General features: G+C 39.5%; 6 protein-coding genes across 6 annotated transcripts; 3 read left to right on the top strand and 3 right to left on the bottom strand.

Moving 5' to 3' along the window:
• Window positions 1-11: 11 nt before the first annotated feature.
• Window positions 12-1,097, bottom strand: LOC17890209 (E3 ubiquitin-protein ligase MARCH3). Its single transcript, XM_006296064.2, has one exon. The coding sequence runs from the start codon at window positions 901-903 to the stop codon at window positions 181-183; it is 723 nt and encodes a 240-aa protein (XP_006296126.1). The 5' UTR covers window positions 904-1,097; the 3' UTR covers window positions 12-180.
• Window positions 1,098-1,198: 101 nt separating this feature from the next.
• On the top strand, window positions 1,199-2,514 carry LOC17887852. The gene is made up of 5 exons (XM_006293325.2): window positions 1,199-1,382; window positions 1,466-1,548; window positions 1,743-1,891; window positions 1,988-2,123; window positions 2,227-2,514. The coding sequence occupies exons 1-5, from the start codon at window positions 1,229-1,231 to the stop codon at window positions 2,350-2,352; spliced, it is 648 nt and encodes a 215-aa protein (XP_006293387.1). The 5' UTR covers window positions 1,199-1,228; the 3' UTR covers window positions 2,353-2,514.
• Window positions 2,515-3,797: 1,283 nt separating this feature from the next.
• On the bottom strand, window positions 3,798-6,242 carry LOC17889802 (cytochrome P450 704C1). Its single transcript, XM_023783563.1, has 5 exons — window positions 5,270-6,242; window positions 4,918-5,202; window positions 4,487-4,828; window positions 4,202-4,402; window positions 3,798-4,113 (listed from the first exon to the last, which is right to left on the bottom strand). The coding sequence occupies exons 1-5, from the start codon at window positions 5,789-5,791 to the stop codon at window positions 3,925-3,927; spliced, it is 1,539 nt and encodes a 512-aa protein (XP_023639331.1). The 5' UTR covers window positions 5,792-6,242; the 3' UTR covers window positions 3,798-3,924.
• Window positions 6,243-6,307: 65 nt separating this feature from the next.
• On the top strand, window positions 6,308-9,224 carry LOC17888239 (spastin). The gene is given in 13 exon segments (XM_023783564.1): window positions 6,308-6,322; window positions 6,324-6,646; window positions 6,748-6,827; window positions 6,955-6,977; window positions 7,151-7,391; window positions 7,473-7,568; window positions 7,640-7,755; window positions 7,844-7,924; window positions 8,109-8,232; window positions 8,358-8,407; window positions 8,495-8,621; window positions 8,728-8,825; window positions 8,911-9,224. Coding segments are annotated over 13 exon segments (1,491 nt in total). The 3' UTR covers window positions 9,028-9,224.
• A 169-nt stretch (window positions 9,225-9,393) lies between these two features.
• Window positions 9,394-11,094, top strand: LOC17889473 (serine/threonine-protein kinase Aurora-3). The gene is made up of 6 exons (XM_006294680.2): window positions 9,394-9,608; window positions 9,704-9,946; window positions 10,227-10,322; window positions 10,405-10,619; window positions 10,713-10,785; window positions 10,878-11,094. The coding sequence occupies exons 1-6, from the start codon at window positions 9,480-9,482 to the stop codon at window positions 10,977-10,979; spliced, it is 858 nt and encodes a 285-aa protein (XP_006294742.1). The 5' UTR covers window positions 9,394-9,479; the 3' UTR covers window positions 10,980-11,094.
• Window positions 11,044-13,407, bottom strand: LOC17887872 (growth-regulating factor 9). Its single transcript, XM_006293422.2, has 4 exons — window positions 12,849-13,407; window positions 11,976-12,461; window positions 11,689-11,877; window positions 11,044-11,601 (listed from the first exon to the last, which is right to left on the bottom strand). The coding sequence occupies exons 1-4, from the start codon at window positions 13,069-13,071 to the stop codon at window positions 11,192-11,194; spliced, it is 1,308 nt and encodes a 435-aa protein (XP_006293484.2). The 5' UTR covers window positions 13,072-13,407; the 3' UTR covers window positions 11,044-11,191.
• Window positions 13,408-13,855: the final 448 nt, after the last annotated feature.

Below are 13,855 nucleotides of genomic sequence, written 5' to 3'. Positions count from 1 at the left end.
GGAACCTCTCATGTTTGGAAGCCTTAACTTCAGACCTTTCTTTTAACTATGCATTAAAAAAGACTTTAAAACATGTAATCTTTGGCTCCTTCTGTTTTTCTTTTTCCCAACAAATTCAGCATTGTGTAATTCTACACGTCTCATACAACTTACACATACACACGATTTTTAACTTGCATCCTACAAAGCAGGTGGATACGCAATATTATTATTAAAGTTGTTTGCTTCCGCCCTCTGGACCGCCCTGTGAACCGCTCTTCTCAAGCTCCACTCATAACAGAACTCCAAAGTCAGCCTTAGCGCAGTTCCTAGCCCAAGCACCACTATGACTCCAATAATGATGTTAACGGGGAGGGCAGAGACCCCGAGCGTAATAGATATTAACACATCAAGCATTAAACCACCAATGAGAATTGAGAATGCTACCCAAAGCGGGCTAAAACATCCTCTCTCACGCTCTTGTTGTCTATAGCTAGGATCAATCCTCCAAACCCAGTAATTTGTAGTCGGTCGTGTCTCTGGAGGTGTGACGTTGGCAGCCACAACTTGACAGATCTCACACTGATTAGAGCCTTTAGTGCGAAACCAAGCATCTATACAAGACCTATGAGCTTTAGCAAGGCCACCACGACAATGGCACCCTAGCTCAATCAAAGCCTCTTCTTTCTCTTGTTGGCAAACCCTGCACTGCTCGTGAGAGCTGCTATTCCTAGACAAGCTAACCTTTTTCTGGATCTGATCCAGTTCTGCCCGACTTGAATCTCCATTGCAGACAACGATGGTGAGACTCTTCGTTTCATTGACAGACTCGCTTATCGACTCGCTCTGCTTCTGGGGAGCCTTGTCCTGTTCCTGCTGCTCCTGCTTTTCAAGGTCACCACCGGAGCTGGAGCTATTATGCATCTCAAATCCCTTATTTCCCCTTCTCTCAATCCCACAAACCCTAGGAATCCACAGGAGTCACGACTCACAGATTGCGATTTGGCACTATGTATGGGGACCAAGATGACCAAAAAGAGACAGAGAGATTCAACTTTATTTGACTTATTAGTTATGTTTCTTTATTCTCTCATCTCTCTCTGCTTTTGTTTGCTAATTGACAGTTTAGTTAGTTTGAAATGTTACTGGGCTAGAGATATGGGCCTGGGCCTACCGTCAAGCTAGCTTCATAATATTACAAGTTAGGTCTGCCTCTCGAAGTGTTAGAGAGAGAAAAAGAGAGAGAGAGATGGGAGGGAAAGGGAAGAAGAGGAGAGAGAAAAACTACTTAGCTGCTCACGGCGGACCGGCGAGACTCCCGCCGCCGCCTGATCGTTCGAAACAAGATGCCCTTCCTTCTAAGCTTCGTATCCTCATGAACTACACCTCACCTTCTCCCCACGGTATATTACAACGATTGAGTCTGATTTATTTTTCTGTGTGTTGCTGTGATTCCTTCTCGGTGACTGTTTGCTTCTTCCTTCAGATACGACTAAACAAGTTGTAGAGAAGAAAGTAAAGAATACGAAAGCAGAAGTCGAAGTCGAAGTCGATGCTGCTGCTGCAACGGTATTGTTTTCTAACTTACGGCTCAATTAGAGATATCAATTTGAGAACAACTTGGTAATGGTGGTGATATGAATTCTTTAGGTAGTGCTGGGTTCTCTACATGTATAATTTGATCTTAATTTGTTTTTGGAAATGAATCGTTTTTTTGTGGTGGATAAATGTATAATTAGAATGTCAACTCCTCCTCTGATTAGGAGAGTGATGGAGATGATACAGTGGTGACGAGAGGAGATGAGAAGAAGAAGAAAAAGAGGAAGAGGAATCAAATGACGGACCTTCGCTTCGAAAAGGAACTTGCGGAGTTGGATGGTGGTCACTCTACAAGGAAAGAACGCAAGAAGAAGTAAAGCTTATTCGTTTCTTCATGGCCAAAATCCTTTGTTTGTTTATGTGTTTGAGTTTAATGACCAGATCGAGATGATGTCTTCCTTTAATGAAGGTATTGGGAGGCCAAGAAGCAAAAGAAGAATCAAGTCAAGACTGAAGATACCCTCCGAGAAAACTTCCCAAAACATGAACAGATTAGATTTGGCGATGTGGTGCAAGCTCCACCCAAGTTGGCTGTTGTTCCAAAGGTATAGTAGTAGTCTTGCTATTGTTTCTAACTGTAAGGAAAACTCAGGGAAATGAGGCTCTGCTATTGGTTCAAATGATTACTTTGTCTGTTAATTTTGGCAGGCACGAAAGTCTACTCTAAGTGCTTCGCAGGAGAGGCAGCGATTAGAGGCCATTGATGCTTACAGATCTCGCAAGGGATGGACTGAAAGACCAGGTTCTCAGATTCCTGCCGTGCTCATGCAGTAAGATGGGCCATGAACTCATTTTTGCAGTGCATCTTATCTCCTCCATTTTTTGTTTTTTTTTGTACTAGCCGGCTGTAAAATTATACAATATTGTCTCCTTTTCTACGGATTCTAATATGATATTTGAGTCATCGAATTATCTATAAAAGGCTTATTTAGCAAATGGAAGATTTTGGTGTCTGATTCCATCTATGTCGTGGATCTTTGACCAAACCTCGTGGAGGCCTGGCTCAACTTTTTTACACAAGTTTTGAGGTTACATGAAGCAGACACTATAAAAAATATGGCAAGTGTTCTGGTTAAAATCAAATGTGTGTCCTCGGGATTGCACAGAGATGGAGTCCTCCTTTTATATGGAGTGGAAAAACGTTTCAGCTTCCAAAGTGGATCGGTGAATCTGGAACTAGTTGCAACATTACCTTCATCAAAAGCTTTCATGAACTCTTCCCCTTCTTGGCTAAACCCATCCAAACATCTTAACTCCACACCAAACCCAACTTTAAAGATGGAGTCAAGTGTAAATCTCATCAACATATCCTAGCTCAAACCCAAACGAAACAAAAAAAGTATCCCTGTGAGTTTCCAAAATTGGAGATAATGAGTCAGGTTTGATTCAAAACTTACTTGAGCATCAAAAGCTTTTCCAGAGAGAGAGCAAACTCCGAGACAAAACCAACAAGCTTTGACGCATTTCTCCTAAAAACAGAGCAGCTAAATCTCTTAAAACTCTAGTAGAGAACTCGAAGCTCGCAAGCTTCCTCTGTTGTTTCCATTTCTCACCATCAACAGCAAATATCCCATTTCCCAAAAGATCCGCAATATTTTCACGAGCACTTGGTCCTTTACTATAGATATCAAAATCTTGTCTTGAGAATATGCTCCACGTTCCGAGGATCTGCAGTAAATAATCTCGCTCTGTCCTGGACTCAAGAACCTGAAACTAGGCTTTTTCCTCGCGATCTCTGTCTCGTAATCATATAATTCGTGGCTGTGGAAGAAAAGATCGAAGACGTGGCGTGTACTGGGAGCATATCTCTTGTCGTTTCTGGATTTTCCGGTGATGATTTTGATCATGAGATAGATGTGAAAGAAAGAACTACGATGATCGCTTTTAGTACTGTAATAGCTATGCTCCTCAAAATCTCCATTCCTTTTCTTTTGTTTCTTCGGAAGTCAACTACATTAGCTTAAGAACAAGTTCAATGAACACAAGTCACAAGTCAACCTATTCATTCACTTCTTCTTGCTTAATAAAATTTAAAACTCACAAGGCTTCTTTTTTTTTCCTTTTCTGAGATAAGTTTGTATGAGAGTTTTCAGACCAATCCTTGTTTTTTGCTTCGAAGTAAATTATCTCTTGTTGGTATGAAATAGACATCCAAACAAATCGTGGTGACTGGTGAGTGAAACTGATTTGGTCGTTTTGATGTTTGCTAGGGCCTCAACTTTCTTTAGTAGCACGTAATCAAATAATAAATGTAAATAAAGGGTTTGCTTTAACAGAGTAATACTAAAGTATAGTGTTGCTATGAAAGAGTTTTTTTGAGGTGTTCTTGCAAGTGTTCTGGTAGATTCAAGTGCTTGTCCTTGGGATTGCGCATAGATGGAGTCCTCCTTCGACGTGAAGTGTAAGCATTCTCTTGTAACACACATTGCTCTTCTCATCAGCCATTTTGAAGCGAAAGAAGTGAAGAAGTGCCATTGATACTATCTTCATTTGCCGGTATGCGAAATCTTTCCCAAGACATATTCTTGGACCAGCCTACAGCCAAAACATGAAACATCTCAGGTATTAGAAATTAATACTTTAATACTCTTTCTTAGCCACATAAGCAAGAGAGGGTACAAACATGAAAACTTATGAATTTGAATGGTGATTCGGGTTGGAACACGCCATCCTTAAGCCATCTTTCTGGCCTGAACTCCTCAGCATCTTGACCCCAAATGTAAGTCATCCTACCCATTGCATAGGCTAAGTAATAGATATTATCCCCTTTGCTCACTCTATGTCCATCTGGAAGAACGTCATCATGTTCTGCAGACCTCATGTCCTATGGAAGGGCCAAGATAATAAATTAAGAAAATCTCAAAATGTTCAATCACAGAAGAATCTTTTGAGCCACTGGTTATTTTACCACAGGCACAGGAGGGTAAAGCCTTAAGGTCTCAGACAAGGCTGCATGGAGATACTGCATCTGATCAAGAGCCTCTTCGTTTATACTTTCAACGAAATCATTTACATCGGTTGTTTTCTCGTGACTTGATGATGTCACATCTCTTATTTCTTGTACGATTTTCTCCTGAACAAGTGGGTTTTTGCAGAGCATGTACAAGAACCAAGAAAGAGATGCAGCTGTTGTGTCCTTCCCAGCAATCATGAAGTTCAGAATTATATCCCTCAGGTACTTATCATTCATGTTCTCCGGATCTTTCTCACTCTCCACAAGAAATCTCGATAGTATGTCCTCTCTAACGGCCTAAGGATCGACAAAGCAAACCATTTTTCAAAAGGTTTGAAAATGATAAGTGCCATCTTTAAGAGAGTAGTAACCTTAATAGAACTCACAGTGTTCTGTTCCTTCGCAAGCTCTTTCCGTTTAGTCGTAATTAGACTATAGACAAATTTATCTATAATAGCAATGCTCTTTTTGAGCTTATATTGTGATCCAATGTTAAGATACCATTTCAGCTTCCAAAGCGGATCGATGTATCTGGAACTAGTTGCAACGTTACTTTCATCAAAAGCTTCCATAAACTCTTCCCCTTCTTTGCTAAGCCCATCCAAACATTTTAATTCCACACCAAACCCAACTTTAAAGATGGAGTCCAGTGTATATTTCATCAACATATCCTACAAAACAAAAGATAAGAAAATGGCATCATTGAGCTTGGTCTGTTAACTTTGATTCGAAACTTACTTGAGCATCAAAGGATTTTCCAGAGAGAGCAAACTCCGTGACAAAACCGACAAGCTTAGATGCACTTCTCCTGAAAACAGAGCAGCTAAAATCTCTTAAAACTCTAGTAGAGAACTCGAAGCTCGCAAGCTTCCTCTGTTGTTTCCATTTCTCACCATCAACAGCAAATATCCCATGTCCCAAAAGATCCGCAAGATTCTCTCTACTGCTGTGTCCTTTACTATAGATATCGAATCTTGTCTTGAGAATATGCTCCACATTCCGAGGATCAGCAGTTAATATCTCGCTCTGTCCTGGACTCAAGAACCTGAAAGTTGGCTTTGTCCTTGCGATCTCTGCCTCGTAATCGTACAAATCGTTGGTGTGGGAGAGAAGATCGAAGACCGTGGCATGTACCGGAACATATCTCTTGTCGTTTCTTGATTTCCCGGTGAAGATTCTGAGCGTGAGATAGAGAGTGAAAGACAAAACGATGAAGATAGTTGTTACTACTGTAACAGCTATGTTCGTCAAAATCTCCATTTCCTTTATTTTTCGTCGTAGTCAACGGCCAAAGAACAAAGAGAGATAGATATCAGAGAGACAGAGATATACTATTTTAATGGGTGATGTAGTTTTATACGATGAAGATGATCTATACCAAAAATAAACAAGTGCTTTGTTATTTAATGCGACTCGTGTCCCTCTGTGGTGGATCCGTGGGGATGCGAATCGTTCTATCCCGGCGGCTCGTTTCTTTCTGGGCTCCTGTATTGGGCTATTTTTATTTCAATTCTCGTCAGTAAGAAAAGGCCCTACAAAATAGGCCCATCAATCATGAAATATGTGCTTAGTACCCTCCTTCCTATATAGCGGGTTTAAGACTTCACCTTCATCGTGTGCGTAATTTTCCTAGTTTCCAGTTCAATTCGATTTCATCAACTTCGATTTTGATCCGATTCTTCTCAGACTTGAGTTCAATTTCCGAGCAAAACATGGTGGGTGAAACCAATTTCTTCGTCGTGATGATTTTTATTTGTTTGATTAAGCTCGGAAATGATGATCGATTTCATTGGCTTGTTGCTTAGGTATGAGTTTTCTCAGGGGTGTAATCGATTCGTTTAGCTCGATATTCAACGAAGAATCTAAGCACGATCCTAACGTGTCATCATCAAGTTCTTCTGGCTCCATGAATGGAATCGATGGAGTTCCGGTTTCTAACGAACGGGTTGCCTATAAGCTTAAAGGATACTTCGATTTGGCGAAAGAGGAGATCGCTAAGGGTGTTAGAGCAGAAGAGTGGGGTTTACATGATGATGCTCTTCTTCATTACAGAAATGCTCAGAGGATCATGAATGAAGCTAGTTCTACTCCTTCTCCTTCCTATATTAGTTCGAGGTATCGATTAAGTTTGATTATCTTATATATATTAGGTTGAGAAAAGAGTAGTTTTTTTCCTTATCGGATGAGTTTGATTGTTTTGTTGATTTATATGGTAGTGAAAAGGAAAAGGTGAAATCGTACCGAGAGAAGATTTCAAAATGGCAAAATCAAGTATCTGAAAGATTACAAGCTTTGGGTAAGCGTACAGGTGAACATTTTGTATTTTTGACCTTTTTACATAAAATGTGAGGAAGCACAAGTGAATTCACATTGATGGTTGTTTGTTTTGCTTGCTTCTGGCACCAATGATGTTCATACTTTAGGTGTCGGAATCTCTGAGAATAAGGTATTTGTCTTGCTTTTTTTTTCTCTCTTCTTTTTGATCCTTAGTGTGGAAGAAGACTGTGATGTTGGTAGATATTTAAGTTATATGTTTGTGTATTAGGATTGATTGCTTCACTGAATTTGTTAAGGCATTCATTGTATTCTAAAATCCTTTTGTGATCCTTGATTATGTAGAAAACCGTAGCATCTCCTTCTTCAGTTTCAATTTCCTCTACAGCATCAAGGTCTAGAAAAATTCCATCACAAAAGACTCCAGTTCCCAGAGGTGGCGCTGCAATGGCAAGGAACACTAAAGATGCTGCTGCAAGCCCTAAACCTGTGAAAGAATCTGGAATTGTCCACGATGATAAGTTAGTAGAGATGATAAACACAACTATAGTGGATAGAAGCCCATCTGTGAAATGGGATGATGTTGGTGAGTGTCTTTTTATGCTTGTCTTCTTGTTTCCCTTTTTGATACAATATGTGGAATCACATTTATGCTGAATTATTGCAGCTGGACTTGATGGAGCTAAACAAGCTTTACTGGAGATGGTTATATTACCAGCAAAACGAAGAGATTTGTTCACTGGTCTCCGGAGACCAGCGAGAGGTATATTTTGCAGGCTTGGTTTCTTTTTGGTCTTCTCCAGTGCCATCCTTGGTAAAATTTCTTCATTTCAGGTCTGCTTCTCTTTGGGCCACCTGGCAATGGAAAAACAATGCTTGCCAAGGCAGTTGCTTCTGAGTCACAGGCAACATTTTTCAGTGTCTCAGCATCTTCTTTGACTTCGAAATGGGTGTGTGCTTCTGTCACTGTACTTTAACGCTTCTTCAAATTACTTTTACAATTCAAACAGACTAACTGATTTTTCTGAACTGATTCAGGTGGGTGAGGCTGAAAAGCTAGTCAAAACGCTGTTTCAAGTTGCAATATCCAGGCAACCTTCTGTAATATTTATGGATGAAGTATGTAATTTTTCCCTCTCCTGTCTATAAGTTAATTAAGCAGAGAACCTACTCTTACCTTACCTGAGTTCTAGACAATACCATATAAGTTGTATTTGATCGAAGAGATCTCCCTAAATCATGATCGAACATGATAAACATGTTGTCACTTGGAGGTCTGAATATGTTTTTCTCTGGTTCTCAGATAGATAGTATAATGTCTACAAGGTCGATCAGTGAAAATGAAGCAAGCAGAAGGTTAAAATCAGAATTCCTTATCCAGTTTGATGGTGTGACTTCTAATCCTGATGATTTGGTGATTGTTATCGGTATGATTCCTGCTAATTTAGTCTTTATCAAACCCAATCTTCACTCTGTGCGTCTCTGAGTATCAGTTAGCATATATTATGTTTTTGCTTGCCCTATTCATTTACTTGAATGTAATGTTTTGAAGGTGCTACTAACAAGCCACAGGAGTTGGATGATGCAGTGCTTAGGAGATTGGTAAGAATGTTTATCGTCACCATAATTTTCATATCAACAAAATGCTAAGGAAAGTATGTGATTATATCCATTTTATCACTTTGTCAGGTGAAGAGAATATACGTACCATTGCCGGATTCGAACGTCAGACATCTACTTTTTAAAACGAAACTGAAGTGCCAGCCTCACTCTTTATCTGGCGGCGACATTGACAAAATCGTCAGAGAAACCGAAGGCAAGCTCCGTAGATTTTGTATAAGAGACACAAACTATTTATTACCACTAGGCGTGTTACAGTTTCGAGTCAAATAACTAATAAGCATAATAAGTCTATGTTACAGGATACTCAGGAAGTGATCTCCAAGCATTGTGTGAAGAAGCTGCAATGATGCCAATTAGAGAACTCGGTGCAGATATTCTTACCATCCAAGCAAATAAAGTATGAAACCTCTTTCAAATAAGTCTCTCGAATCAATTTTGAAGTCTCTTTGAGTTTGAAAGCCAGTATCTGTCTAATGTAACAGGTGAGACCGATAAGATATGATGATTTTCGGAAATCTATGGCAGTGATTAGACCCAGCTTGAGTAAAAGCAAATGGGAAGAGCTTGAACGTTGGAACTCAGAGTTTGGCTCTAATTAAATTTCTTCTTGGATTGTTTGTTTGATGTTGTAAATCTGAGGTAGTTATTTTTAGATATACGGTGTAAAGCTAAGAAACAGAACAAATCAAAATCAAAATGCTTGTACTCTTCAAAGAAGAACGAATGATATTAAGATGGGTGATGTGATCGTGGCGTGGGAATTTTAAACTCATACGCGGTGCACCTGCCTAAGGTGTCGGATTGAATTTGTAGTAGTTGTTCTCTAGCAGATGGCCCTATCGTAGTTTCGATATCTCGAGGAGGGTAAAATCGGCATTTCGAAAATAGGTGAAATTTCGAAAATTAAAAACTTACGAAACGCTGCGTACTAAAGGGACTTTTGAATTCAAAATTAGTTTCTCCGCTCTCTCTCTTTTTATCTGAAAAGTCAGGCTCTTGCACTTCTTCTCTCTCCGTCGTCTAAGTCGTTAACAGTACGGTGATCAGAAAAATGAGTAAGAAATCGACAGAATCTAACGCAGGCGATGCTGAGAAGCCATGGACCCTGGCAGATTTCGAGATCGGGAAACCACTTGGAAAAGGAAAATTTGGAAGAGTCTATCTCGCTCGAGAGGTTAAGGTACTCATTTCCCTTCGATTAAGGTAGAGATTTATGTCGATTTGCGCTTTTGGAAACCTAATTGGTTGCGGATTTTGTTGAATTTGGGGATATAGAGTAAGTACATAGTGGCGCTGAAAGTGATATTCAAGGAGCAGATTGAGAAGTATAAAATTCATCATCAGCTTAGGAGGGAAATGGAGATCCAAACGAGTCTAAGTCACCCGAATATTCTGGGTCTTTACGGTTGGTTCCATGACGATGACCGAATCTTCTTGATTCTTGAGTATGCTCATGGTGGTGAGCTCTATGGCTTGCTCAAAAAGAATGGTCATCTCACTGAAAAGCAAGCCGCCACTGTGAGTCTCTCCTCGCTTGCTTTGTCCTTTATCTCAATTTTGCCTGGAGATCATCCATTTGTTGCAATCTTGGTTTGTTGTGCATGCTTCTTAAACGCATTGGCATTATCCGTTTGAGGACTGCTTGTTGTGGTGAATTTGATGTCTTTTTCTTAACGATTTACCTATATGTCAGTAGCAATTCAAGTACTTACCTATTGTCATTGGGAATATCTGCTTCCTGTGGAAAAATCAATGGATTTTTCTTGAACTCTGTTTCTCTCTTTTTCCTGGATTTCAGTACATTGCAAGTCTCAGTCAGGCACTAGCATATTGCCATGGAAAATGTGTGATTCACAGGGACATAAAACCTGAAAACTTGTTGCTAGATCATGAGGTATGTTTGTATAACTCTATGGTTATAGTGTTTGCATTGAGAACTCAGGATTTTCATCATTAGTATTGTCATACACACGCAGGGGAGATTGAAAATTGCCGACTTTGGGTGGTCAGTTCAGTCAAGTAACAAGAGGAAAACAATGTGTGGAACCTTAGATTACTTGGCACCTGAGATGGTAGAAAACAGGGATCATGATTATGCAGTTGATAACTGGACTTTAGGCATACTTTGTTACGAGTTTCTTTACGGCAACCCTCCATTCGAAGCCGAGAGTCAAAAGGATACATTCAAGAGGTAAGAGATTACTGGACTTTTATCTTTGTAGAAATGACCAACGAAACTTAAATCTCAGCTCCTGATGAGTTTGTCTAATTTAATGGTATGCAGAATTCTTAAGATTGATCTGACTTTTCCAACCACGCCAAATGTTTCAGCAGAGGCCAAAAATCTTATCAGTCAGGTACACCCAAGCTATATCATTATACCAACAACGTCTCTCTTGCTTGACTAGTTATTAAGAACTAACATATAGTTGTTTCAAATCTTTCGCAGCTTCTTGTTAAGGATCCCTCAAAACGACTCTCCATTGATAAGATCATGCAACATCCGTGGATTGTCAAGAACGCAGATCCTAAAGGTGTGTGCCTCAATTGATGCTAATAATGTTATGAGATGAAAGTCTTAGATGTTAGGAGAAAACAAAGAAAAACACTCCATATGATAATTATGCCTCATTTATCTCTATGTTAATCAAAACAAGATTCGTGTCTCCATAATTTTCTGCGATTTGACTTCTTCTAACATCTAACACAGAAAGATCGATAGATAGAAACTAAAACCATCAAAAGAACAACAATTATATGCTTCTAAACACCTGAAGAACATAATGATAATATCTCCTCACTGTCTTCTTCACCCCTTAAAGCTATGTCAGTAATAGTGGTGTCGGTACTGCAACTACTAGTGCTCTTCTCATCAGAAACGCGGGACAGTGGAACACCCATGACTGAAACAGAGAGCTTCTGGTCATCTCGATCTTTGCAGGACACAGATCTAGCAACTGTTTTCACAGTTAACGGGCTAAACCCGGCATTCTCATGTGAGTCAGTAGTATCCACTGGATGCTTCTTCTTGATACCTCTATGCATGTGCTTATCACAATATTTCTGACCAGATAAAACATCTTTGCTGCATCTCCACTTCTTCCCATCTGTTCTTCGGCACCTTCCTGGTTCATTGTCTGTTTCAACTCTTTGTAATTGAAACCCACCACGATCTACAACGAAGAAGCAAGATAGAAGACCAAAAAAGGTCATCAATATACCCTGAAAATGACGTTAAGCCGAGGTTTAAAAGGTAGTACCTTGAAGAACAGTGTCTGGAGAAAAGTGGATACAATGAAACAAGCCACCATTAGCAACATTCATATTTTTCCATTCTCTGCTTCTTGCAATTATTTCATTCTTCCTGTTGCCTGAGAATCGTGCAGCTTGTAAGGAACTATCAGATACCTCCGGGAAGAACTTTTGGACAGAAGGTAAGCTCTCATCACCTAATAATGAAACAATGGAACCTGGTCAATCCAATTGGAACAGTGAAGAAATGAGTTCTATTGATATTCTTTCTGTTGCGAGTCTAGAATCATAGTACCTTCAAGGGGAACAACTCTCACACACATACTTGACTCTTTTTTATTGACAAAGTCATCATAACTCATCTCCGTGTTCCTTCTGCTCCTTTCACCGTGACTCACACTTCTTTTTGTGGACTCAGAGATCACTAAAGACGGAGGAATGACATTATCACAGGCTCTGGCACTAGGCAATGAAGCAATGGTAACTACTTGCGCATTACTAGAACCCGACATTGTCTCAGGAAGAACACTCTCACTCTCGTTATTTCTTTCCAAACCATAAGTGTTGTCGTGTTTGGTTAATGAAGCAGACGACGAAGCAACCTCAGATGATTCCACAAGCTTTCTTGAACGTTTACGGCCTCTATGCATGTGCCGTTCACAATACTTCTCAAATAGAAGGACCGTGTTACTACACCGCCATTTCTTCCCATCTGTTCTCCTGCACCTTGTGGGTTCAGGTTCCACTGTGTCGATATGGTTTAAACCTTTATTACTCATCACTACAAGTCAATCCCCAACAACCACAAAATCAGAAACAGACAAGAATCAGTCAACTGTTAAAACAGAACAAAACTGTAATAAATTCAGAGGTAACTTAAGACTGTTGCGTATGGGACTCTTTTTACTCCTCCAACTCAAACCCCAAGAACCAAAAACATGTTCTAGGAAATTAAAAAAGCACAATAAAACCCATCAAGCATTTTCACAAGAATACCTCAAAACATACAATTGTTGCATCAGAACAAAAACTTCCCTAGATACTGAGGTCCAAGACATTATATAGTGTATGTCTAAATAATGTATTTTCTTATCTCCTATGCTAAAAAATTACGCAAATTACTCCTAAGATTTCGTGACTAAGCACACTCAAATTTCAATATACTTACGAGAAGAAGAGTGACAGCTGTAATTAGAGGAGGAAGAGAGAGCAAGACTATTCCAAATAGGCACCACAAGGTGATGAGGCACACGAAGACCAGCCTCTATGTATCTATACACCAAAGATTGCATCTGAAACTCCATAAACTGAGCCTCCTTCATCCAAGGCCACTTCTTCCTTCTCCTCTCCTCTACCTCATCCTGCTCCATTTTAGGGCTCTGCATCTTCATTACAAAAATTGTTTTTTTTTTTTTTTTTTTTGCGTGGAAGTTATTTTCAATTCGAGAAACAAAGGAGACAGCTTTTAAAACTAGCGACAAAGAGAAGCAAGAAAAAAAAAAACCCACCACCCAAGAAGAAAAGATTTAACACAAACCAAACAGAGAGATACGAAAATTTCTTCTCTGTTCTCCACTGTTTAAACACAATGAGAGAGAGAGAGAGAGAAACAGAGGAAAGACGAAGGGGTAAGTGTGAAGAGATTTAAAGGCAGTTGTCAGGTTTCTGACAAATGCGTCAGCGCTTCTCAGCCTTTATTTGAATACTTTTCGGACATTAAAAAAAAAGTTGAGTTTCCCTCTTCCCTTTAAACGATGCCACACACACAGAGTCAGAGACATCAGTCTCTCTCTCTCTCTCTGTCCAGCTTGCTCCACTACATACATACATACTTCTCCACGTTCGTTCGTATTCTTCTATGGTATGGGCCCGTATTATCATTAAAGGCCCATTACTACTACTCCACTAAGTTGGGCTCTACTCTTCTCTTTATTTTTGTTTGCTTTAATTATAACATTATATTTTCCCCTGATGCCTTTTACATCTTGGTCATATTTGTAATCCCATTATAAAAAGAAACTTGGTAGTAGGCAGAAGAGAAAAAATAACAAAGCAAAATACTTTATATATAGTAGTAAGTAATAGAGTATATAAGAAAAGCTTTGATGTAATGGGTTTACAAGTATCATATACTCACTCTCACTAACTAGCTAGTGGTTTCTCTAATATTGTCCA

The sequence above is a fragment of the Capsella rubella genome, unplaced genomic scaffold (assembly GCF_000375325.1).
Source record: "Capsella rubella cultivar Monte Gargano unplaced genomic scaffold, Caprub1_0 scaffold_4, whole genome shotgun sequence".
Taxonomy (NCBI): Eukaryota; Viridiplantae; Streptophyta; class Magnoliopsida; order Brassicales; family Brassicaceae; genus Capsella; species Capsella rubella.
This window is presented reverse-complemented; position numbering and strand designations above follow the sequence as displayed.